This window comes from Cyprinodon tularosa, unplaced genomic scaffold (assembly GCF_016077235.1).
Source record: "Cyprinodon tularosa strain WSP-4 unplaced genomic scaffold, ASM1607723v1 ctg240, whole genome shotgun sequence".
Taxonomy (NCBI): Eukaryota; Metazoa; Chordata; class Actinopteri; order Cyprinodontiformes; family Cyprinodontidae; genus Cyprinodon; species Cyprinodon tularosa.
The window spans coordinates 363,419-389,740 of NW_024038897.1; the positions used below are offsets into that span (position 1 = coordinate 363,419).

A 26,322-nucleotide genomic window follows, 5' to 3' on the forward strand; every position below is an offset into this window, starting at 1 on the left:
ATGTGCCTGCATTTTATAACTCCTGTTTCACATATGAGAATTTGTAATCAAACAAAAGAAGCTTAAACTTTGTGATTTTACTTCGTACATAAAAATCAGTTCTTTGATTCAAACTATGAGGTTGATACTTCTTTCAGGTTGTCTAAAAATTCAAAACGTATAACTAGAAATCATGGCACCCTCAAACTGAGTTTGGTCAAGTTGCATGACATTTAGTGTTGCTTGCTAATTGTTGTGGTGGAAACTACTATTAACCATGTTTTTCAAACACTGAAATAACAATTTTAATTGTTATTGCTTTAATCAATGAGGAAAACGCCCTTTTTACACTAAGACTAGGCTTAAATCGTTCCTTTAAAAAAAAAAAACATATTGTTAGAATGGCACAGGTTATCGTGATCAATCTTTATAGTTATGCTTCTAGAGACTTATGCTGCTGGAGGACATGGGGACCACTTTCTGCTTCATTCTTTGTCTATTTTTCAATTCTGCATTATTTGTTAGTTGAACCCCTAACTTTATGTTTCTCTGCTTTTTCTCATCCGTGTAGCTTCAGGTAGCCTGGTGCTCTGTTAAGCAATGACACCATCCGGGAGGGAGTCATAAGCTGAGCTGCCGCCATTAACAACTTACAGTATAGATAATATAGTTGGGCCTAGTCTTTAGTGCTTGGTCATCTTTCTCTCCTAAACATATCCATGGGATCAACGTCTACTGTGACTAACTGTAAATGCTCTCTTTCATCCTTTTTGCCATGAAAACTGGCTCAGAGCTCATCTGCTGAACTGTTTATTTCCTAGACTGAGTCACCTATGGACCTAATTACTCTTTCTAACAACAGAAGTATTCACAGATTATTGCATTTATATTCCTGTTGAGTGTCTATTACTCTATTCTTGAACCCAGTCTTACACCCAGTTCTGATGGAGGTTTCTTTCTATTAAAAGTGAGTCTTTTATTTCCACTGTCGCTGTATATGTGCTCAAGGTGAAGGGTTGCTGCAAATGAATGACACAATACAACCAAATTTCTTTGGCACCCACTTGCTCATCAAGAAGGATGGAATTCTGCAAAGTGAGTGTCACGAAGAATGAGCTCAACAAATCTGTCTGTAGGATTTGTCTCTGTAAAGAATTATTCCTGTAAATGTGTTGAGAGTTGCTGCTATATAAATAAAACTGAATTTAATTTAATTGAAGATTACTAGGGGCTTTTGTACTTTCATGAACTTATAACTATCAAATACATTATTAGGTACTAATAAATAGTTTACAACTGCATCGTCCAATTCTGGGATTTAAGTAGTATTGGTTATTGAACTGCTTGGTCAGGTGTCTTCAGCTCCAGTCCTCAAGGTCTGGTGTCCTGTCCCTCTTAGATGTGTTTCTGCCTTAACACGCCTCAATCAAAAAATCAAGTCATTAGCATGAAAGGGGCATGTAGTGGGTGGGGGTTTCCAATTATAGATAAAGATTACACTTTTAAAAAATGTGAGCTAACAAGGCATTTCATGATAATTCCCCTTTTGGTTGTTTTACCTTTAGATTATCTGTTTCTTTAGCCTACATGTTTTGAACAGCCCAAAAAGATGGCTCCAATTGACATTGGCAAGGAATCATTCCACCAACCCATCCATCCATCCATCCATCCATCCATCCATCCATCCATCCATCCATCCATCCATCCATCCATCCATCCATCCATCCATCCATCCATCCATCCATCCATCCATCCATCCATCCATCCATCCATCCATATGTAAATCCATATTTATGAATACGTGTGGATGTTTTACCTTTGTCATTTTTTGATAAAATGTGGGAAAGTCACACAAAAGCATAAAACATGTATAAAAAAAAGTAGAACAAAGGAAATTCTGCTCCCAGTTTTTAGCCCTAGAAGAAACAACATACCAGCATATGGCACCTTGTAACAGAACAGAGCAGCAAGTCTCAGATTTTAATTAACTGAAAGATTGTATCGTTGGTGTAGTGATGGTACAAATAATAAACCTGATGATGGGGAAGCATCTGTTGCCTGCTGGCCTTTTAGTGAGTCTACAAAGAGGCTTTTAACTTCTGTGCTCAGGGAGATGCACGACTAAGCTAATAATGTAAGGGCTTAAGTAAATACATTGCTCTGTCTTACTTTTATCTGATTAGAACAACGACATGTGATAAGTTTTAGAGAGACAAGCAGCTGTCAGGAGGCTCGACCCGTAGATATATCTATGTAATGAGAGTCAAAGTGCAGGGCAACCGCAAATTTAGTTACTCTAATAATTAGACCGGATAAGTTATGGCAAAGAAATAAAGCCACCAAAGGTTTAACAAAGAAAACTGACATGTTAACTAGTCTTTTCTGTTCCAGGCAAGTAATGAAGATGAATAGCAACAGAGACTTTGAACTGGGCTGTAGATTTTTGTGATGTCACCATGTGGACTTTAAGGTTAATGATTACCAAAAAAGGATCAGCGGAAGTTTTCTTGAGTGTTCGAGTTTTCATGACACAGAACACCGTTGTGCTTAGGTGAAAATACTCAGCGAAGTGAGACCTTCATATTTGAAAAGGTAAAGATATGGAAGCAAGCTGCATGGGGATTTATTTGACGTTAAGTTTAACCTTTGTGACCAGTTAGTGTGGATAGAAGTTTATATGCTAAACCTTAAGGAAGCTAAATAAGCACAATACTGACATAGACACATTTACCAATTTTTATTATAGCCTTAAACTGTGTATAATGTAATTTTTCCATTGTATGAAATTACTGTATTTTTTATTATGTAGCCAGTGGCCTATTCTTGCAGACCGGAGTTGGTAAATGACACAACACTAGTAAAAGTCACTGAGATCAATAGGATGGAAATACAGTGCATTGTTCCCAAAACATTTTACTAAACCAGATCTTCTTCTAATTAATAGATATGTGGTTACCATGATTCATTCAATCTATTCTGGAAATCTTCCTAAAAACTAGTCATGATTACTTAATTGTTTGACAGTAAATGATCATAGTTTTTGTGTATGACACCATTTAGATTTTTAAGTTTTATATTGAAGGTATCGTTGAGGATTTTCGCAATTAAAAAAAAAAAAACATCCTTTGTGCATGCAGGAGCATGTACAACCCCATTTCTCCTTGTTTAGAAGTTGCTGTCTTCATAGCTCATACACGCTTACTGTGCCTGAACCACCTTAACCCCTAAATCCCTCAGTCCCTATATAGAGTGGGGACTATATGGTGGACTTTATAGCAAACTCCGTTAACTGACTGTTCGGACAGATGATCACTGCTTTTTGCTCCGTTGGTCACGTAACTCCTCCTCCACCACGCAGTGCCTGTGCCATCTTTGTTATTAATTGCCACTGTTGATTAGCATCAGCGGGCTGCTGTGAAAGCAAATCCCATAATGCTTTGCAAGGAGAGCTTTCTGCGCAAAGCTTTCCAGGATATATCTGCCTCTTCTGAGGCCTTTCTTTTCTTTGTAGACACTTTTTATCTTACGCCCCACAGCCATTTTCAACGAACCGTGAGAAAGGCGAGCTTCAATGACTGTCTGAAACCGTAGCTCACGACAGATATACCCCTTAAAGTACACATGTGCACAAAAGATAGCTTACTGGGGACTTGTAGGATGGCCTAATGTAAACATATCACCAGAATCATTGACAATTAGAATGACCACTTATTTAGATGATACATCCAAAATAAAAGATTGTTCTCTATACCTTTAAGTACCAACTAGTGCATACCGAGAAGAAAATAAATACGGTTAAATAACGTTGTTTTTAAAGATACATTTTTAGATGAAAAAAAAAAAGAATCAAAGTGTTAAACATGGTTGGAATTAATTGAAAATGAACAGACATAGGCCTCTAAGGGTTATACCGGAAGGAAGAAAAATGATGAGGTTACCTGCCTTACAGGAAATGTCAAAATCAGTCAGTTTAAATTTAGCAGCACTTATTATTATGAATAAAAATGTGCCAAATTTAGATATCAGAACTATTTTCTCAGTTAATATGATTGCAATGGAAATGTCAAATAGGTACGGTCAGCTGCACATTTAATGAAAGCCATCACTTTAATTAATCAAAATCTATCTTAACATTTATTCAGCTTTTTGCAGCTTTAAAAGATGGGGAAGTGTTTTCTGCCAGCCCCCTCTGTCAAAAGCCCCTAGTTGCAGTCTGTGTATTTGTAAATTATTGGGCTCTTGTACACAACAAATCCCTGCAATGCAATGAATTAATGTGCTCATCATAAACTTACTTAAAATATCATACATTAAACCAAGCATATTCAGAGAAGCATTTGTAACTTGGATCATTTGGGAGGGAATGACTAAAAGGAATTGGCTGGTTTGTTTTGAAACTGTAACTCAGAGTCAACCAATGGCTGGAGCTTAACCAGACTGATGCATTCTGACCAAGGTCTCCTACAGACTACAAACCCTCCCTACTGTTGTAATTGTTGTTGAAACTCTTAGTGCATAAAAAATATATATATATATATATATATATATATATATATATATATATATATATATATATATATATATATATATATATATATATATATATATATATATATATATATATATATATATATATATATATATATATATATATATACATATATATATATATATGCATATCATACCACGCAGTGCTATAGATTACGATATAGATCGACTAGTTAAACAGTCCCATGTCATATAGGCTTCAGAAGTTAATTTATTATAAGGTATAGATCATTTAAAGGGTTCCATCTATTCACATCTGTTTTGCCTTAAACAGTTATGAGCTGCTTACTATTTAGATGAAAACATGTTGAGTTTGTGCTAAAAATTAAAAAAGGTTGAGGTGAATAAAGTTATGATGAAACGAAAGTCTACCCTCATCCCAGGATTTTACCTGAAAACAAAGAGAATGATCATATTCATCAAATAATTGCACAATTAATCTGACTGAATGATAATTAGTTTTGATAAAATGTAAACAGATGTAAAGTTTTCCTTCTCTCTTCTTTAAATGAATGTCTGCATTTTGTTCTCACCTATTTTGCTAGAGCTTTGGAGGCTTCAGCCCGCCTAAAATTGGCTAAACAAAACTGTAGCTGAAAGGTCACATTGTTGTAATTCTATAAAGTGTAATGAAACAGTGACTTTCTATGTTTTTTTTGTTTGTTATTTTATCCTTAAATAACATCACTATCTTCGATCTCCTGAAGACAGAGGATTACGTTTAAAGGTTGTTTTTTTTCTTTAACTTTTTTTTTTCAGTCTATGAGCTCTTATTTGGGTTTGGAAGAAAAAAAGTTTAATTTGAACAAATTAAACTCACAAAGATATCTTTCATTCCATTGGCTAAATGACCATTCGGTTTCATTTGAATAAGTACAGCTATCTAGCATTTGTTAACGAGACAGCATGTTTCTGGAGTAAATCCTCTAATTTGATCAGCTTAATTGCAATGGATTTTGTAAATATAAAGATTGAATGCTGCAACTTTGTCAGTTAGTGCAAGAATGCTTTAGACCTAATCTAATAAAACTGCATAAGAGAACCTTTGCAAAGCCACTTACCCAGTAAAAAGGCTCGCATATCCATTAGGCAAAAATTCCCTTAGACAGAAATAGATAGCAATTGATTGGGACTTCCTTGAAAATATGTGATCACTCCCCCCTAATCTGTGATTTGGTGAAGTCAGACCGAATGCTGTTTTGTCACTCGTCCCACTTGTCATTTGATCCTAGATTAGGCGGCCACTTTTTCTTCTGGAGCCTAATAGGCCTCATCAAGAAGTCAATAATGTAGCCATTTAGACTTAAAAAGACCCCTTCCATCCTGCAGGTCAGCACTGTAAACAAAGTAATACTCATTTTCTTTCACATTTTGTGCTACTACTATTCTATTTATTATTACATTCTAGTTGTTTTGTATTTTTAAAAAAGGGAAATAATATTGTATATTTTCACAGTTGCATGCAGAAATATATTAAGCCGCTCATCTGCCTTTCTAACAGATCGCCATAATGTCTGAAGAGAGCAACAAGCTGCCAATGGACCCCATCTCTGCAGTTGGAGTACTTAGTTCTCTCAACAAAGTCCCTGATGGCTACTATGTTGTGAGTAGAGATACTGTCTGTTCCTCAGTAAATGGATAAGGACTGAAACTGAAATGATTATCCATCTGCTGAAGGAAATACACCAACTGCTCTTTTAATTTGATTTACTCTTTCTTAATACTGTTGTTAATCTAAAAAGGAGGATGATAGTTATTATCCAAAGCATCTTGAAAAAATATTCCCTACTTTTACAACCATTAAGGTTACTATAGTTTCCTACAGTTTTTCAGTGAAAAACTGATACAAACTACTGTAGCACATGATCTATGAAGTGGAAGCAAAATATATGGGGATGTTTTGCAATAAAAATAAAAAGTACTGTATGGTGTAGTTATGCATTAAGTCCCTTTAATTGATTCCCCCAAAAACATTCCACCTGTGTGAAAAATAAACTCTTAAGAATGTTAACTGTTTAGTGTGCAGTTTGGAGGTTTGTATTAGAGAACATAAATGCAAATTAAAAACATCATATAGACTAAACGATATTCCAGAAGAATGAATGAGAACTTTTGGAAAGGTATAAAATTACATTGACAGCATTAAACATCTCGTGTAGCAATGGTTTAAATCTGCCGTTCTAAAATAGAAGGAATATTCCACAGCCGCAGACCTGTGAATGCATGTTAGCCCATCTGCACTAACAGGACGTACAAAGTGGGAATCCAGCTGAGGAGCAGCCAGACGTTTCATGCTCATGAGGAGTTGCATAGATCCTCAGATCAAATGGGAGACTCTGTTACCTGGATAACTGGTGAAAGAGAAAAAAAAAACTTTGGGAGAGGGTGTTTTAGTTAGAGCAGTTTAAAACAAAAATTTCAGCCTACATATAAAATGCTATGTGTTGCAGGAAACTAGATCTACCCTTTACCCTGAACACAACATCCCCAGGATGAAGTTTAGCAGCATCATTCTGCAGGGATGCTCTTCTTCCTCACAGACAGGGAAACTACAGTAGTAAGAGCTGATAGATTGTGGATGGAGCTAAATGCAGGGCAAACATGGATATCTAAATTATTGCCCTCTTACAAAAAAATAAATAAATATAAGAAACTTTTCAGTAATGATATCAGAAAATATACTTACAATGATATAACAGTGACACACAGCTTTTTTGACACTAAGGAAGGATGTAAATAACTTTAACTCTGAATAAGCAGTTTTCTCCAATCTGACTCTAGCAATAGAAATACATTTATTTTGATTTCATTTTTGTAAGGTGAATTTAGTTTTATCTCCAAAATTATATTTGTACATTAATTGTTAATTTGTACATTCATTTCATTATTTTATAATATACAAGCGCTTTAAATGCCATTATATTTGAATTTATACATAGTAGATGAGGACAGTATGGTCACAAAAACCTACTTTATTTGTAAAACCTATTGCAATTTTTTGCTGCAACACAATCTTTTCTAATATATTTCTGTAAGTTAATACCCATAATTCTACACAGCATGTTAAATGAGGAGAATTATACATTAAATACAAACCTTTAAGGGGGTCAAAACCAAGTTTACCTTGTCATAGATGAATAACGATAGTTCAGTGGATGAAATGGATGTACACAGAAGTTCAAACCCCATCAACACCTCCTTTCTCTGCAAATCTCACAATTCTAAATTTCCACCATAAAGCGGGTAGCTTCAAACGAAGCACCGAGTTGACATCAATATGGGGATTTTGCCTTATGTGGTTCTGGCCTGTACTTTTGTCAGCCCTGAAATTGACATACAAACCAGCGCACCGGTCTCTGGCCCAAGAACATGAATATAGGTAGAAGACACTAGATTAGCTGTTTAGCCTACAGTTGGGTTTTACTTCTACAAGAATTACAAAACGGGCAGTTTCTCTATTGAAAATTAACCAGAACCACGGGCGTAAAGGGGAACATTTTTACACTCTTCCCAAGGATCCGAAGACTCAAGAGGCATGGATTATTTTTGTCTATCAGAAGATCCCTGCAAAGTTTGATGCTCAGCTGTTCATTTGTTCTAAGCATTTTACAGAAGACAGCTTTCGAAATCTTGGACAGTTCAAAGCAGGATTTGCTAAACTTCTTTTAGTGAAAAGTAAAGCAAATGTATTACCTACATTGGCTTCCTGTTGCTTCCAGGATAAATTTTAAAATCCTGGTCCTCACCTTCAGGGCCCTTCATGGACGGGCGCCTGGCTACATGTGAGGTCTGATCCAGCCGTATACATCGGTCCGTAGCCTAAGGTCTTCAGGTCAAAAGCTGCTTATGGTTCCTCGGACCCGTTTTAAAACCCGAGGAGACCGGTCCTTTAAAGCGGTGGCGCCCCGTCTCTGGAATGAACTCCCCCTGTCCCTGCGCTCTCTGGACTCGGTGGATATCTTTAAAAAGCAGCTAAAAACACACCTGTTTTCACTAGCCTTCCAAAGCACATAGCTTACTGTTTTATTCACTTATTTATTTTAGCTTTTATTGCATTTTATCTGTTTTTACTTGTGTTGTTTTTATGTTATCATGTGAAGCACTTTGTGACTTCGTCTGTGAAAAGTGCTATACAAATAACGTTTACTTACTTACTTACTTACTTAAAAGAGGGGCTGTTCCGACTGTAAGGCTATCGTGGGTAACGTAAGCATTTAAGGTGGCTACTGTTTTTATTAGGATTTTGTTCTTTTTTTCCAAGAATTAAACGATTAAGTTGGCAGTTATAGCAGCTTCATAGGCAAGCTCACAATATTTACTTACTTATCACTACAATGGCTTATTGTTTAGCTCTCTACAGCTCTCCTTGTTATTAACCTTTTAAAGTCAGTGGTAAACATCAACAGCTTTGGTGTTTTTCTTAATACGAATAAAAAATAAAACTGTTTGAGAGACTTTGAATTGAAGGTTTCCTCGACAATAAATCACAAGTTTGACGTTTCTTGGGTGACCGAGGAGCAGGGCATTATGCCATGAATTTTTTTGAAATTGTAATTTTATGTTAATCTAGCTTGCTTTAGAACTGAGGAGGCTGATTTACTATCCAGTTGGTATATTTATCCAGGCTGAAATGGCTGAAATATTTTACCTGCAGTTATTACCTTATATTAAATATGATAGTAAATCAGGAATTAAGAAAATTACAAACTTTATCAAGCTCTATTTCACACACTTCCTCTTAAATAAAGAAAAACATAAACTGATTTAAAACTGTGATTTAAAAAAACTTTTAAATGGTTGCACATTGCAAACTACTGCACAGATAATAAACAGTACAGATGTTGGCAGCTTTCCATGATGATGTTGAATTGTTTAAATGACTTATTAATGTTTGCTTTGATGGTTCGGAGGATACCGTTTAATCATTGCCACAACTACTGCAGACACAGCAGAGCCAAATGTTTAATGATATTTGGCCCGATCCAATATTATTTCATTTTGTCCTCATTTGTTTTTAAAAACACAGCACTCTCAACATATCAAGAGAGTGCCCTGATGTGAAGCACAGAACTGCCACCTGGTTCAGAACTTTTTTGTTGTTGATTAAATTAGTGCGGGTAGAAAAGGGAGAAGCATGTGAAAGTTAAACAAAGTGCCAAACAAGCTCAAGGGCAGACCTTGCTTCCTCTTTCTCTCTCTTCCTATTCCGATCTCTTTTGTTTTTCACCCCATGCCCTCAAACCCTCACTCTCCTTCCAATTCTTATCTCTTCCTGCTCCACCCTACACACCCAGCTTGTTCAAATCTCTGGCATATGATGGTGGGTGGAATAAGAATGAAGCTACAGGCAGGAAAGCTGCACGCATATCACCAGCTAGTGACAAACAGAAATAAACCCCAACAGACTTCCCCCTTTGCATCTGAGCATTAATGCATTTCAGCTGATGTACAACTGAGGCGAGAAGTTTATAACCTGAAAGTTTATCTGTGCACTGCTGAGCTGAGAGGAAGACGGTGGAAGTATAGATCTCTGTGATAGATGGTCACATATCCACAAAAATAAAGCAAATTTTGGAACTGAATCCAAGAGAGTTTTCTAAAAGTATTTAACTGAGCAATTTAGAGCCCGAATTAGTGCTCCACGATTAATCAACCAAATCTTTTTCACTCTTTCATTTCATTTTCCATATGTCTTAATAGTAAGGGATTTAATGCTTTTCATCACAGTGGAGCTTATGTTATCCCTCAGCTACAGATTTAGAAGAAAATGCATCATTTAACAGGTAGTCTTTTTATAATAATTAAGCATTCTGATTTTATGATTTCATACAAAGAAGAGAAAGAACAGCTTCCTTGGTGGAAGGAACATAAAGTGTTATTTCTCTTATTTTATTAGAGCAGTTAAATATAACATATAGCCCCGATGAACTATGTCTCTTTTGTTTTGTCGTTAGCTATATTCTCTTAACTGTCAGTGTCATTGTGAATATAACACAACAGAAAAGGAAGGAAGGAAGGAAGGAAGGAAGGAAGGAAGGAAGGAAGGAAGGAAGGAAGGAAGGAAGGAAGGAAGGAAGGAAGGAAGGAAGGAAGGAAGGAAGGAAGGAAGGAAGGAAGGAAGGAAGGAAGGAAGGAAGGAAGGAAGGAACGAGTAAGGATCATAAATAACAGAAACACCAACTTTTTCCTAAATGTCAGGCAGAATGCTAGCTCTAATGTCAATGTTCTTTATTCTGTTGAAATTCTGTTTTTGGATTAAACTTTCTACTATAATCCTTTTTTAAAAACATAATTTAAGCAATGCAACATGTTCTTTAATCTGCTGATTTGAGAGACAAGCAAAAATATTACCTTAATATGTCGATGTGTGCTTATCTACCATTAAAGGGGGGGAGTTGTCAGGATGTTAAGCTGTATATATTTTTAATACTAAAAGTCTTCACATTCCTCCCTAATACTGACTGCTCAAAGTACTTTGCGCACATTTTACATAGCAGATCAAAGGGCAGATTACCTCTTTTGCTCTCTGATATGGGGCTCTTACATCTCTGAAATTGTGCAGGGTGAGCCAACGCAAGGGAGCGCAGGCCCAGATCAAACACCGCTCCACAGGGATCAGGAGTTTTGCTGGAGCACCAGCCACCAGCCATCCCGCGACTTCAAACACTGCAAGCAGACTCTCACATATTCACACTCTATGCAGGAGTTACAATCAGAATGTGATGAGAAGCTTTTACACCCATTTTCAGCTAAATGTCATATTGTTTAAACTCCTAAACCATAGTTTTACAAATCTAAAGGATAAAGCAGAGGATATTCCCAAAATTTCAAATATAATTTTTATACATTGTGGTAAACCTCCGCTTATAAACACTTTCCTAATATAAGTGAATTGTTTTTAAAGACTGTTCTTTAACCCCCTTTGAAGAAATGTCTTGATTCAGTTAACATAAATATTGTCCCCTAATATTTTACCTTACATAATATTGAATGAAGTATGACCCCTTTGTGTTTCTTAATCTATGTTTTAAGCTTTTGAACACCATAAATTACTGATTCTTATAGGTTTCTTTCTCTTTTTCATCAATTATGCTTAATTTAAGTGGCTCACAAGTTTCTTGATGCCATCAATCAGGATTTTTGACACCAGAACTGATATTTCCATAAAATGTAAGCCATATTTCATCCCACCTTAATTGTTTCCCAATCTTTACTCAGTTACAGATATTTTGTTGACATGTATAGAGTTAGTTTTTCCATGACCTCACCCAGGGCAGATGTTTTTATGTGGAGCGTTTTTGAATCAGAATCAGAAATACTTTAATAATTACTTTTGTTACATGCTCCAGATACAGTTTTATATATACACACATATATACAACAAACCATACAAGCTAATAAAGATATAAATAATAACTCTTCTGTATATATATAACTAAATCCAAGTAAAGTGATTTACTGAGCTTCTGTGCTAATGCTAGAATATTTAATCTGTTTTATCATGACCGATTACATAGCCTCATTATGAATTACATTACAGTTCTGTTTTTTAATGAACAGAGCTTATATAAAAACTGTTATCCCGGGCAAACTTAGGATTTTCTTTTTGTGTGTTTCAAATTTGCTGACTAGATTTTCAGTTTTCCTTTAAAGATCAAGCTGAATCACCAGTGTTACCAGGGACTACTTATGTGTCTCTTTCTTAAAAATTTTAGCTTTTTTTTTCTTGTGTAATTTGAAACTTCTAGAAAGTGTGATATGAATGTGATATAAAAATAAAGTTAAGTCTAAATCTAAGTCTGAAACCATGCATTGTTCTTACAACAAATAATATCTTAATCTCTTTGGAGTAGTTTCTTGACATCCCTAAGCCTATATATAAATTTCAGAAATTATTAATTTATCTACTTATAAAGCATATTATAACCTACAAATAAGGAGACTAAAGCTAAAGGAAATATAATGAAAAAAAATAATGAAAACAAAAAGGTAATATTCATGATGCATACTTTTATTATACTTCTTTTTATCCTTCTCTCTTTACCTCTCTCTCCTACAATGAGCAGAACAATTGTGCACACATGACTAATTATTCTAATTAGAGCATGGCATCATTCAGCGACCTCTGCAACTTTAGGACAGCAACACAAATTCTTAGTGAGGAGTTGACACACTGCACTGCTCATACAGCAAGTCACATGACATGGAGACTTATGAAAAGATCATCAAAGCCAGAGTCATTAGGCCAGAAAAGAAATGGAGATCCCTTAATACAATCATTTATGCTGGGCATTATAAATGCTCCTAAAATACCAGGCTGATGGTGGTTTTGTAGGTCTTCAAGCTCTTTAGTGTCCTCATTCTCTTTTATTGCAGCGTTGCTTCATCTGCTAGCTTACAATATGCGCCTAGCATAATCCTGAAAAAACAAGCATTTTTAAAACTATCACTAAATATTGCAATAGCACTATTGATTACAATTAAACTTTTTAATCATTAATTAATCACGATAGTCCTAGTACTACTACCAGCCTCTAAGCTATTAACCCGTTAAGCCCAGCGGGCCTGGTACCGGGCCCAGCTGACACCAGCTGATGTTTATCATTTTATAGAAATGGACAAAACACATTCACATGGTGTTTCATCCACACGCCTTTCAAATGGGGCTTTAACATTTATACAAAATGTTACAAAATTATTTTTTCACATATACTTTTTGATTTATATCGGTGTAAACAAATAAAATGGGATTTAAATTCCACCTGAAAAGATTGACTCTGCGGGAGTAATGCAACAGCAGCTATTAATTTTTAGCCACACCCCCTAATGGCCAGCATCAATGGAAACTAGAGGCTCAGACCTTTCCAAGGAGGAGTAGGAGGTAATTGTGCGACTTTTTCAGGTGAAGTCACCGGCATGCATTACATAATATTGCTCTGTTATTCTTATTTTCTACTCACTTTGGTTAATATTACTGTGTGTTAAATGGTAAAGTCCCATCAAACAATGGATAAATCTTAGGAGCAAAGGCTTTGCCTTATGCAGAAGGTCTACAAATATGTAAATCAGAATATTTTTCTGGCCAGATTCCTTTTTATGAGTGGAAAAATGCCTTTTTACATAATTTGGCCAATTTTGGCACTGTGCAAAAAACCATTTTATCGCTTAGCATACTGCCCACTAAATCCTTTGTGGAACCAACATGCTTCAACTTTAGTCAAGATGAGGATCTCTAAAGTCTGAGGGTTTAACCAGAGTTTCAAATGGTGTTTTGCAGTGGTTATTTTGGAAAAAAAAAATTTGGCAGGGCTAAATTTGTTTGAATTTTTTCTCTGTTTGACCACCTATAAATCAGACATGATGACATTTAAAATACTGGTTCCACCTTAAAGATACTCCTCAATGCCTTTTTTTTATACGAACAATTGTTTTTCCAATTTAAAGTTTGGGAGCTGTACTTGCGATAATTCACATACTTCATTTCAGGCAGAATTTGCACCTAAGACCCTCGTTGCTTAAGGGGTTAAAAGTGCATATCAACTGTGGGTTTCAAAGAGAATCAGTCTGCCCTTTTCTCCAAAACTATATTAGACATTTATTATACGTGTCGTTAAACAAACATCATCCTAAAAAACTAGCATATCCAAGCATTCCTTTGTGATTCCAGTATCACATACACTGATAGTGCGAAGAAGACTGCAATGCAATATTTTGTGCAGCTCTGTCTGCCATATAGTTGTGCTGCATGTCTAAAAGTTTAGACCACTCAGGTCTGTGCTGCACTAAAGCAGATATACAGAACATTTTCAGAACAAATATACATGCAATTATACCTCTGTCGCACATTGGGATAAGAAAAGCAGAAGCAGTCTTAGGAAATAAATTGAACTGTCACTTGTTAAATGTACAACCAGATAAAAAAAAAAGTCGATTATGAAGAGATTTTATTTGAGTTCTCCTAAAACTGTAAAGTTTCATTTTCTTAATAATATAATCTTCCCTGCTTATTTAACTCTATTGTATGCATCGAATACACCTAAAGAGTATTAGCCACACAATCCTGTAGAGTACATACAAAACAGCTGAACTTTGAGAGATTAAAAGATTGCACATCATCAGTAGTCCTGTTCCTATTTTCAGTTCAAAGATGGGATGTGAAGCATTTTATTTTCCGTCTTGTCAAATTCTTTTTTGAAGGGAGTGCTTGATTTGCTCTACCTGTCCCATTTCTTTTCCACCTGGTTTCACTCTCCAGAGATTTTTGATTTCAAGCCTTTATCTTTGAATTCGCAACCGTGCCTTTTAGTGCTTCATAGCACCTTGCTGGTGTTGTCTGTCTCCAGAGATACTTCATACAGTCGCAATATTAATCATTCCCTCAAGACATGTTTCACAGGTGGGCTCTCAGATCACTGCAAGTGGCAGGTGATTCTGTCTTTGCATTTTAAATCAAATGATATGACATATTTCAATATCACAGCAATGATGTCTCTTATCACAGAAGTGACATTCCTCTCATTGAAGTCTGTTTAATGATCAAGCTGCACAGAAGGAAATGTAAGGGTTTTAGAGAGAGGCCAATGTGACTTTTTTCATGTTTTTTTTTTCATGTTTGTTTGTTTTTGTGTCGAGGCTCAGCAGTTGGTGTTTCACATTCAAGCTGCGTCGTATCCCTGCTGCCGGCGTCTGTGGCAGAGTGAAGCCTGAGGTGCCTCCTCGGAGGACCGTGCCCTCGTTACTCCTCAGCTTGACTTTGGGTTTCACAAAGCGAGCCCTTTGTTTACGCTGACAGGATGTGCTGGCTACTGACCTGGAAAAAGTGGCTAAGACGGGCTGTCTTGTAAGGAAGAGGGAGGCTGGTGATGTATGGGCTCCTTCTGGGACCTTTCATAGTACCGCTGTTGAAGACACCCAACAATCCCTCTCCCCGCTCGTCGTCTCCGTACTCTCTTCCTCTTATCCCTTTATCCATCTCTGTTCCGGGCTCCAGTTTGCGCTCTACGCTCGAGCCCATCTAGTCAGCAGCGGTTTTGGATGAATCTCCCCACGCCACGTTTTCCCCCTGCCTAGCCGCCGGGGTCATACATCATTATTGTCAAAGGGGTAATGTGTGTGGGTGGGTGAAGAGATCTATGACTTCTTCATTTGAATGAACCTCATTAGATTGACTCTTCTTTGTAAAGGATCCCTTTAGAAAATAACTCTGGCAGTTATTTAGGTGATTCTCACATGATAGCCAATGGAACATGACGTTTCAGCCAAGCATGTTTGCTCGTAGGATTGAAGACTCTCTGTGATGCAGTCTGCAGCTTATTTCTTTTACTATTCTGCCCTGCCATGCCTACATTTACATAGCAATGGAGTGTAAGACCTTGAGGTTGACTTATGGTGCCCACATATTGTCAGTATGATGCAATCTGTTTCTCTAAAGTGACTCTTTTGCTTGTGTACAATGATGAATGTTCTGTTTTACAGCCTGAGAATGGATTAAATCAAATATATTTAATCCTTTCAAACATATTTTCCATTTAAATTAGAAAAAAAATAGTCTTTGAGCATTAGCACTATATTTATATTACCTATTTCTCATTTACTATAAGAATTCTAGCTTTATTAAGAAAATAGTCCAAAATGTTATTCCAGCTCGATCAGTGAAGCACACAGAAGTTTGGTTTCCTTATTAGAGCAGATTCTTGTCAGGGCATCTTTAATCAGCCTGTTCCCAAGGGATGGTATTTTTAGCCACCTTTTTTGGAGGCTAAGACTTTGCCCACGCAGAGCACTAATGAGATGGAGCACAAGTGTAGGCAAGCGTTAATTAAGGCTAGTATGCAAAAGGAAGAAGGCAAAAGCAGCACGCCCATGGCATACATACATTAACTTTATTCCTCCTCCTTCATGCTTTTTTTTTCTCTCTTTCTCTCCTTGTTTTTTCCCCTCCTGTTTTTTTTCCCACATAGGTTGCAAAAACAACAGATGGCTCCGACGCCGACCTGTGGAAGGACGGCTTATTCAAATCCAAGGTCACTCGCTACCTTTGCTTCTCCAGGAAAACTGTAAGCGAGCAAACTTCTCTCCTTCCTTATTCAGAAGAGCTTCTGTTTTCCCGCCGGTTATTAGCCCACCTTTCTGCTAGTGGAATATCTTTATGCACTTTGCACTTTGATCAGTGAAAGTCCCCCTTAAAAAAAGGCCTGCTTTGGCAGCACAGTTTTGAAGTTTTTACATATAATGGATTTGCATGCATATTTGAAATGAATATTACCGTAGAGAGATATTTTATCCTGTTTTATGCCCTCCTGAGGATATTATTTATGTTTATTCATGAAATAACAATGAGCTGCATTTTAACTATTCCAATTTATTCAATCAACTCTATCCCTGTGGAGACTATTGTTACCAGACTATGATTCTTGAAAGATGTTTTACAAGCAGTTGTGCTCGAACTAATAGTTGTGTATGTAAGAACTGAAGAAAGCTCAAAATCCAAATAACAGGTTTTATTCAAAAACATAGAAATTCATTATGAAATATAGAACTTTCTATATCAGACATGAAGGAAAAAGTTTTTGGTCTGGGGATCAATAAAAAAAAAGTGAGAATAAGGAAATACTTTGCTGTGCGTTGCAGTGTTTGGGACTTTCCATTCAAATACTATATAAATTAAAAAAATAATTTTGCTGTCGAAGAGATCCCTTTTTTTTACATTATTATTCTGAAGAACTACTTACCATCTAAGCAGTGGGAAGTCCACCCACTTCAGGCACCTGTAAGTAGGTTTTCTGTCCCAGGATAAAACATTTCTGATCAAACTTTACAAGTTTTTAAATAGGATTAAGGTGCAGACATTGGGATGGCCACTCTAGTCTGTTTCTTCTTCACCTAAATGTAACACAATATTTTCAAGCATGTTGATGTATTAGAGCATATCCTATGGGGAGCGGTGGCCTAGTGGTTAGGGCATAGAGCTTGGAATCCTAAGGTTCTGAGATTGAGCCCCACTCCTACAGACTCTGGGTCTCTGAGCAAGAACCTTAACCCCAGATTGCTCCCTGGGCGCCCCACAATGGCAGCCCCTGCTACCACTGCTCTCCAAGGTATGCAGAGGTAAATTTATCCAATGTAAGATCAATAAAATTTTATTATTGTTATCATTATTATTGAAATATTCATACTAACACGATCAGAAATATTCTGATACCATAATAACTGAACTAGAATGCTTTACACCATGTGACTTGAAAGTAGTTTTTGAAGGTTATCTGCCAAGCTGTCTGCTGTTCCTTGACCAAAAAAGAGCTATTTTATTTTATTCAGCATTATATTATAACATGTCTCTTAAGGCCAGTCATTTTGGTCTTTGGTCAGTTGTAAAATCCAGAGGTGGTTAGTAACTATGCTGCAAAAACGATCTAGAAATTAGCAAATATGTCTTAAATTAAGTATATTTACCATTAATTTGAATAGGTTAATAAGATAATTTGCCAATGGAATAAGTATTTTTACTATTAAAATAAGATAGTTAGATAATATGCACTTTAAATAAGACAAGGCAATTGTTTTTTCTTATTTTAAATGTAAATTGTCTTATTCCATTGGCAAAGTGTCTCCCCTCCTCAATTCAAGAACAAAATTCACTTATTGAAAAGAAAAAAATGACTTATTTGATTCAAATTTTTTGCAGAGTAATATGTTTCCGTTTCCTAATAAACTTTAATTTTGACATATGATGTATATTATGTTGGATTGCTTTACTTTGAAGACAACCTTAGAAATTAAATGTGAATATTATTATTATTTTCATTTATTTTATTATTATTATTATTTTTTTTTTTGGAGTGTGAGATTCTACTGGAAAAAAGCAATTTCAGCGTTGTAAAGACCATATATAGAATTCCCAATTTCAGCAGCCATGACTCCTCTGTGTCTAAAATAATCTTTACATTACATTTCCACATAATGCAGTTGGGTCATTTTTAGACCCTTCGCTTGCCTGCAGTCAAGAGTTAATGTGTTTCTGCTTGGCTGTCAGCTGCTCTGTGACCATAAATACACCTGCTTACTGCGCCATAGCCACCAGCCTGTCTAACCCCAGCTCATACCATTGGCTGTCTACTAATTAAGTTTTCCTGGCTTGCAGGTGGATAATGCAGACAGGATTGTAAACAAAAGCTGAATTTTTGTTATTACTTTGCATCAGCTCAATTTTAGGACTTAATCAAGTCATATTTTTTTCTGTATGTCCTCTAAAAGCCAGGCGACCTGGCAGGCTGAGCACAATTTGGCCCCCAGTTTAGTATATAGCATGCAAATGGCCTTTCCCGAGTTCCTGCGTATTATCTTAAAATGTCCGTCCACATTGTTTTAAAGACTTTGACGCAAATAAAACATGACAGAACCATCAACAAAAGCTATTTTGTCTGCCAGTCATTGGAACTCCCACTGTAATTGTCTATGACAAAAACAGATTCTGTAAAATTAGCCCCTGAATTATTCGGAGGGGGAGGTAAATAGTTTGTGATTTATCATACTCTAGGTTGAAGGTAGATAGCCTTCTTTTGTCAGGTTGTGATGGGAAAAAATATCTCTGGAAAAAAGAGGGAAAAAAAAAAAAAAAAAAAAAGCTTCATGCATTATTATAACATTCATCCATATTCCTCCTTATGTCAGTGTAAAAACTATGAATAAAAAATGCCTCTAATGGTAATGACAGTCGAGCAGCAGTGAGAGTGTAATCCAGGCATTTTGGACGCATCAAGTCACGCCTGGCTCGCTCCACTCCTTGCTGCCGCTGTGTATTATTGCAATTTATTATGGCAAAAAAAATGTAATGGGAGGCAGGGAAGAGTCATGCTTGAAAATGTCAACTACACAGTCCCTGATTATTTTTAACTAGTCCAATTCTGTTGATCAGACCGCTTACTCTGTCTCCCATCATTGCACAACTTATATCCCTGAAAGGTTGAAAATGATTGGAAGTTCACAGATGCTCCTCTCAGACCAAGAAAAACTGAGGAATTATTGGCTATTCTGTGAACCATTCTCTCTAGGAACTTAATTATGTTTTAATTTTTCAGTAACCCAGTTTTTATCTAAATTTTCTTATCTCTCTCCGACTCATTGACTCGATCAATATCCCTTTTGAAAAGGGAATTTTCATTAGTGCAAATGTTTGTTTTTTGTTGGTTGTACTGCCTTCTTTTTGTTTGTAGGAGCCTGAGGTCGTTGTGGATATGAAGCTGATCGACTTCAAGGACCCGCTGCCAGAGTCCTTCACACCGGTGCAAGAAACATTAGACAAAAGTAAATAAAGTCAATACTAACCACAGGCATGCTCCTCTCCTCATGTTTTTTTTTTTTTTTTCGCCCTCTCCAACCAGCTTATGCGGGGGGTCCTTAGGGGCAACTTTGTTTGAGATAGTAAATGTTTTATGGGTGCAGGTTAGCTTAATTTATGGCAGACTGTGAGAATAAAATAAACATTTTGCCCTAGAGGTACAAGAGAGGAGAATCATGAGTCATTGTTTATCTCAGCTGGAGCTGGGCTTCTCTTTATGAGGGGCTTATTTATTTATGTATTTATTTGGGGAGAGGACGAGTAGATGGGGGTTATCTAATATTAATGAAATGCATTCCCCAATGCTTTAGTGGATTTTCAGTGCTACGTATTCACCCCCCCACCACCTCATCCATGCCTTGAAAATGTAATAATATTTTGGTGTGTGGAGTGAGGACAGCTTGTTTATTATTTTTATTATCGTTGCATTTACAAACCACTTCCCTGTGTTGCTGGGGAAATAAATGAGCAAGGCACAAATGCAATATAGGAAAGCACAGCTGTACTTTTTTTTTGTTTTTAGGAGAATGGTGAAAAAGGATTATGTTTTCTTTGGATGTGTTGTAATTTAATGTTTTATTACTTTACGTGAATGTTTAATGTATACATGTGGCATTATGTATGAATTTCTATCCAGAACGCCGAGTTTAAATCCCTGTCGTGCATTAAAGCTGATGGAGGATTCACTTGCATTTGTCATTCTACCTCCAGAAATGATAAAAATGATAAAAATGATAATAATGCAAGCACATTTTGCAGCTTCCCTGTGTCCAGTCAATTTCCCCTGAGCACAGCAAGTCAGGCAGAAACATAGATAAGCCAATTTTCTATTTCTAAGCTAAGCATAACGAGAACTTTTATAAATATGCAGAGGCTTGCAAAGGTATTCATTTTCACATTTACATGTTACGACCACAGACCTGCCTTTATCTTGTTGAGGTTTTATGTGACAAAGCCAAAGTTGTGCATAACTTTGATCCAAGGTAGTAAATAGACTGCATCTGTGTGCAATTTCATTCTATAATAAAGCTTACTAATTTTAGGAGTTTCTCTTCCTCTTGTTTAATACAATTCCTAAATAAATCTTGATATGTAAGGATATTAAATCTCTTTATTTCGAAACAATAACAATTAAAGCACAATAAAGGCCAAAAAACTCAGACCCGGTTCATGTTTAAAGGTTGACGTTTTAAAATGAAATGCAGGGTTAAAAAAACTGCTTTGAACATTTGATATTTAATTAAGTACCCAAAGACATTGCTGTCCATCTGAAATTACACAGTACGAATTAAAGAAGTTTCCACAGCTCAGTGGCAGCCCTGAAAGAGTTGCAGAAATCCACAGCTAAGGTGGTAGCATCCACGGACTGGGAACGATTTTCGGCCCTGGCATTTTTTTCATCTACACCGGCCCATTTATGGACCCCCGCAAGATTAACCGATCTATCTTCAAGCATCACATGGCAACCATCACCAAGACTTCTATAATGCAGTTTTACTGGCTTTGGTTATTAACACGGACGCGACAGAGACTTCTACTGCATAACATCCACACTTGCACAAAGCCAGCCAGATAACCACTCACACATGCTAGGTCTAACTTAAGCCCGAGTTTTCTAAAAACACCAACATAAAACAATACAAGATAGAGGCAGACAGCCTCAGAATGAATACATGAGAGCTCAGCGGTTCGTAAGAATTCACTGCGAGTCTAGGTGGCATGTGGGCAATGAAACGGAATAATGTAAACATCATGGCAGGGTTAACAGATGTCACTGACTCATGTTTTACGGCCCAAAACAGTTTCATAAACCGCCGGGATATACACAATCTTCCAATTTGAACCAAAGTCTATTGATCTCTTAGGCAATAAATCTAAAGAAAACATTTTTTTACTCATAGACGGTCATCCTAAACTGCCAGATTGGGAAACGTCCCTATCTGGCAGCAATGCACTTAAGACGGGAAATGTTAGCCTTTAGATGCAAAACCCCATCATGCACAGCAACATATTTTTGCAAAATATTGTAACATAAATTTGCCAAATATAAGAGAAACATCGTAGTTTGGTTTAAAGAACGCATTTTAGTTTTCTTATGATTTAGTTTACTGCAAGGATTTTACAGTTTGAAGAAATAATAAATTACACCATATGCCAATTGTCACAAGGATGTGCATGACAAGGAAGGGCTATATATATACTGCATGCATCAATTAGGTGGTTAACATTGCTTTACTTCTTGAGCTCATAGAGTTTTTTACTGTCACAGATAGGTCCTTCGGACTGAGAGTAAGTGTAAGGACCGGTATGATTTAAGGAGTGCCGGCCCTCGCACGCAGAAATTAGGACCGGCCCACCGGGCAAATGCCCGGTATCACAGATTACCAGTCCGACCCTGGGTGGGAGAATAGGAAGAGGAAAGACATTGTTAAAGGGAAACTATAAGAAACCCTACTTGCAGCAGACCTAGTTGCATGTAGCAGGCGCTTTGGTCAAAACAGAAAAAAGTTCCGACTTGGATCCAATTAATAATCGGAACATAACAGAGCCGTTTTCAATTCAATTTCAATTCAATTCAAATCTGTTTATCTGCCTATTCACAACACACATCAGCTTAAGGCACTTTCCAGAGAGTTTAATCAGATCCTACAGTTGAATGTTTAAAAGCTTTTTACCTACAGTATCTAAAATCTGCTGTTTGCATCCAGACATTGACTGCAGGATTCATTTGTCCAGGATGTGAGGAAGGTAGATATTTACATTATGTGTCACTGACTGACAGTGGAGAGGGATCTCAGCTTTAAAGAGAGGAAAATAAAATGTATCTTGTGTAATCTTTCATTAAGTTTTATACGTTGCTTGTTTTTAATATTATCTCCCTTCCCTGAAGGCGTCTATTGGATTTTTTTATTCCCATTTTCCAGCTCAGAAGACACAGAAGTGAATATACACTAGTTCCTTCCTAACACGCTCACATGTACGATGGCTTTACTCATCAGAGGAAGCTGCCATGAGGAAGAGGAGGCTGTGTGTGAAAATGAGCGCTTGTGAGGCTGCCGAGACAGCTGTATGTGACATCCAGCTCACCGCCAAATCCAAGTACCAGCTTGTTAACTACACCTGTGTGGGGTAAGCTACAAGTCAGTGGAAATGAACGAAATCAGCCACACAGTTTTCTAGCTTTTTATTTTTCCATATTTGCAAAAAATCTGATTAACCTTGTTAACTTTTGAGCAAACAACTCTTCCTCATCTTCATATTTTCACAGAGACATAAACAATATGGGACTATGGTATCGCATGGGGGACGTTCCTCAGCGTACGTCATCTCAGAAAACGAAGAGTGCTCCTAAAATTGACACCCCACACAGCACTACAAGGTACCATCACCCAATGGTGCTCTAACTTGTTGCTCAACCTCTCTACCTCTCTTTTCCTTTTTTTTTTCTCGCTTTGCATCTTCTGTACTGCTGAGCCCTTGTTCCGCCTCTCTACCATATGTACGGCAATGAGGACACAAGTAATTGATCACTACTGGGCAATCTGCCTCTGAGGGTTGTGTCTGGACTACAAGGCAGCGAGGGTGAACCGGCAAGACATTTCTAACTAGACAGGATCCCCTGAAACAACAACAGGAGTTCAATGGGGGCTAAACTTGTGCTATTTGTGGGGTGTCCCAGGAGGCAGGGGCAGGCCGCTCCTCTGACACGGTGACAGGAGGGCTGTACGTGCAAGCAGAGGAGGAGATGTGGCCCCGAGAGTTAGTGACAGCTGCAGAGGAAGGGAGGAGAGCTCTGAGAACTCCGCCATGTGGAGTACGTGCTTATGGCTTCCTCTGCCTCAGGTCTCAAGTGAACAGAGCAAACCTTTGTACTGTGTCCAGATCAAACAGCTCAATTATTTATCCCAGGCAAGAGCTGGGGATTTCCACTGCAAATTGTAAATAAACAATTTAGACTCCTTTGCTGTGGTGTTGCTTTGGAGAGAGCGGAGCTTGGCACGAGGCTGCGAGGTCTTTGCCAAACTGGAAGCGCCGTGCGCCGCCATCCTGTGCCGGGCTGAGAAGAAGCTGTTTAAAAGCAGCACCACATTTAGAGCCAGGAGGCAAATTCAAAACAGAGCTCCTGCCTGCATGCTCCTGCTGCGATTTGAGAACAACAAACGGGCAGTTTTAAAATGAAAAGCTGAAACTTTTTTTTGGGGTGATTCCACCACAATTCGATGATTGAAGTCGATGATCGATAATGTTTGATGTGGTGAAGTTACGGTGGGAGCTCAGAAAAACATGCCCCATTCACGACTCTTCCCGGTAATCCTAAACTCTTTTGAAGCCCACTTTCAAGTTTGTAAGGCTCAGAGGTTTGAATAAATTGCACCTCGAAGCGACTCACTCCCACCCCCTCCACTTCCTGATGCCTGCTGAGATCACAGGCTGCCGTTTTGGTATTAACATTAAAATTGATTTCACAGACAGAGAGTCTTCTTTTGAAAGTTTTTTTTTCCATCCGTAAAACACTGACAAATAAGGACGGGACTGTGGGCGATTCATACCACGGCATCTTTTTGACTATTCATTTCGGTGTAGTTACATGCACTTCAGACAGCGATACACATAACCATAAATAGCTATATTCAACAGCTTGACACAGCTATTTATAACTTACTTCTCATCTTCTTACCATTTTCTCAACACAGCTGTGCTTTTGCACATTTTCAAAAGAAGAAAAGTCTCCACTCCGTCCCTTCTTCAGGCTATCTGCAGAAAGTTTATGGCTTTTGGAGAATAGCACCTCTTAAATTTAAGTGCTTTTTACAGTCGCTGGAAAGGATGTTTTAAATACAGTCAATAACGTGTAAATTTTTAATGAGCCTTATAATTTTGAAAGCATACCGATCCCCCTCTTCGAATCTCACATGCCTCAGGCAGAAGGAGCAAGTTCATGTTGTGTACAAACAGAAAACACAAATCACCCCCCCCCCCCATCTCTAAGCACTGAGGAGTAGCTGCAGCATGTTGCATCATTATGGGACGCACAAGGTTGTTGCATCAAGGGAATTACGTTTCATTCAAATCGTTTGTTATTGTTTGCAGGAGGGAGGATGGGTCATCAGATGATAAAAAGTTTCTTTCAGTTTTTTTGCAGATTGAAAATATGCTATTTTTTTCTCTTTTCTCGATAGTGTTCACTTTTAATCTTTTTTGTTTTGTCATCATCATTTATTCTGAAGATCCCTTTAAACCCGCATGGATAATCAGTCTGTCATATTTTTTGGGTGATATAAACTTTCAGTCAGCAGCATTAGCTCTAATTTATGCTCTATCAGCTCATCACACTTGTCTTTGGAAAAATCGAAAACCTAAACATAAAATATGGAATTCTAACTAATGATTGTTTTTCATGGTTACTTGACAAATATTTATAGATGGCAATTGGTTTAATTTGCTCAAGTTTGTTGCAAACACCATTATATGGGTAGAACAAAGCACTGTGGTCACTTTATCTGCCCATGGTGGGGGCAGCTTCATGATGTGGGGAGTCTTTTCTTGAGCAGAGATTGGAAAGCTGTCAGTGTTGATGGGAAGATGGAGGCAGCTAGATATACATTTGTTGTCATTGGAAGGAACCTTATGCAATCTGCATAACTCGAGACATGAGTGGAGTTTTAAAGACCTTAAACCAGTGGTTCCCAAAGATTTTCTTCTGGGCCCCCCTTTGGATTACAATAAAAATTTCCACGCCCCCCATAACCCCCCCACCCCCACCCACCCCCGACACAAAATAAAAAATAATAGCAACTGGGCCCACACATCGTTCAACCACATATAATAAATCTATACACATATTTTGTCTTCAAACTCCACTGAAGTTTATTTCACACTTCAGGTTGCAACAAAACAAACTACACCAGCCTTACAATGGAACACTTTTGTGTAACTGTATTTTTTTCATAGTATTATACTGTAGATTAGAATAGGATTCTTTGTTGTCTGTGTTATTTTAAACATATTTCTTATTTTTATTATTTGTAACAATATTTAACTCTGCTATCATCAATACATTAAAAAAGCCTCTGTGCAAAATGGAGTGAAAACATTGAACGGCTCCCTGAGAGTTTTTTCTTTGTACTTTAATCCTTCCATCTTTTCAGTGGCTGTAGTGAGCCTGCTTGTTGCTGCAGATCTTCTCAAATCTGGGTTGCAGTGTCACAACTGTCCATTATGCTCAGTCAAGCAAGCGCTGTTTTTTTTTTTCTTCATTCATCCATACCGCTTCCCGCACCCCCCCTGCAATGGCATTGCGCCCCCCTTAGGGGGCGCGCCCCACACTTTGGGAACCACTGCCTTAAACATACAGATCTAAATTAGAATGGCTTACTGTAGATCAAAGCATTTTCATCTGTTAAAATGGCCAGTCAAAGTAAATATCTACAATCTGTGGCAAAATAGTTTCTCTCAGT

The 26,322-nt window shown here is 37.3% G+C and overlaps 1 protein-coding gene across 2 annotated transcripts in view; it reads left to right on the top strand.

Annotated features, from left to right (window-relative positions):
- Positions 1-2,419: 2,419 nt before the first annotated feature.
- Positions 2,420-26,322, top strand: part of mvb12bb (multivesicular body subunit 12Bb) — a 55,520-nt gene continuing 31,617 nt past the window's right edge. For both annotated transcript variants that reach the window (XM_038287591.1, XM_038287592.1), the window contains exons 1-6: positions 2,420-2,571; positions 6,029-6,130; positions 16,488-16,583; positions 19,740-19,830; positions 22,864-22,993; positions 23,133-23,243. In XM_038287591.1, the coding sequence (XP_038143519.1) occupies positions 6,038-6,130; positions 16,488-16,583; positions 19,740-19,830; positions 22,864-22,993; positions 23,133-23,243 (521 nt within the window). In that variant the 5' untranslated portion in view covers positions 2,420-2,571; positions 6,029-6,037. The remainder of the gene's footprint in view (positions 2,572-6,028; positions 6,131-16,487; positions 16,584-19,739; positions 19,831-22,863; positions 22,994-23,132; positions 23,244-26,322) is intronic.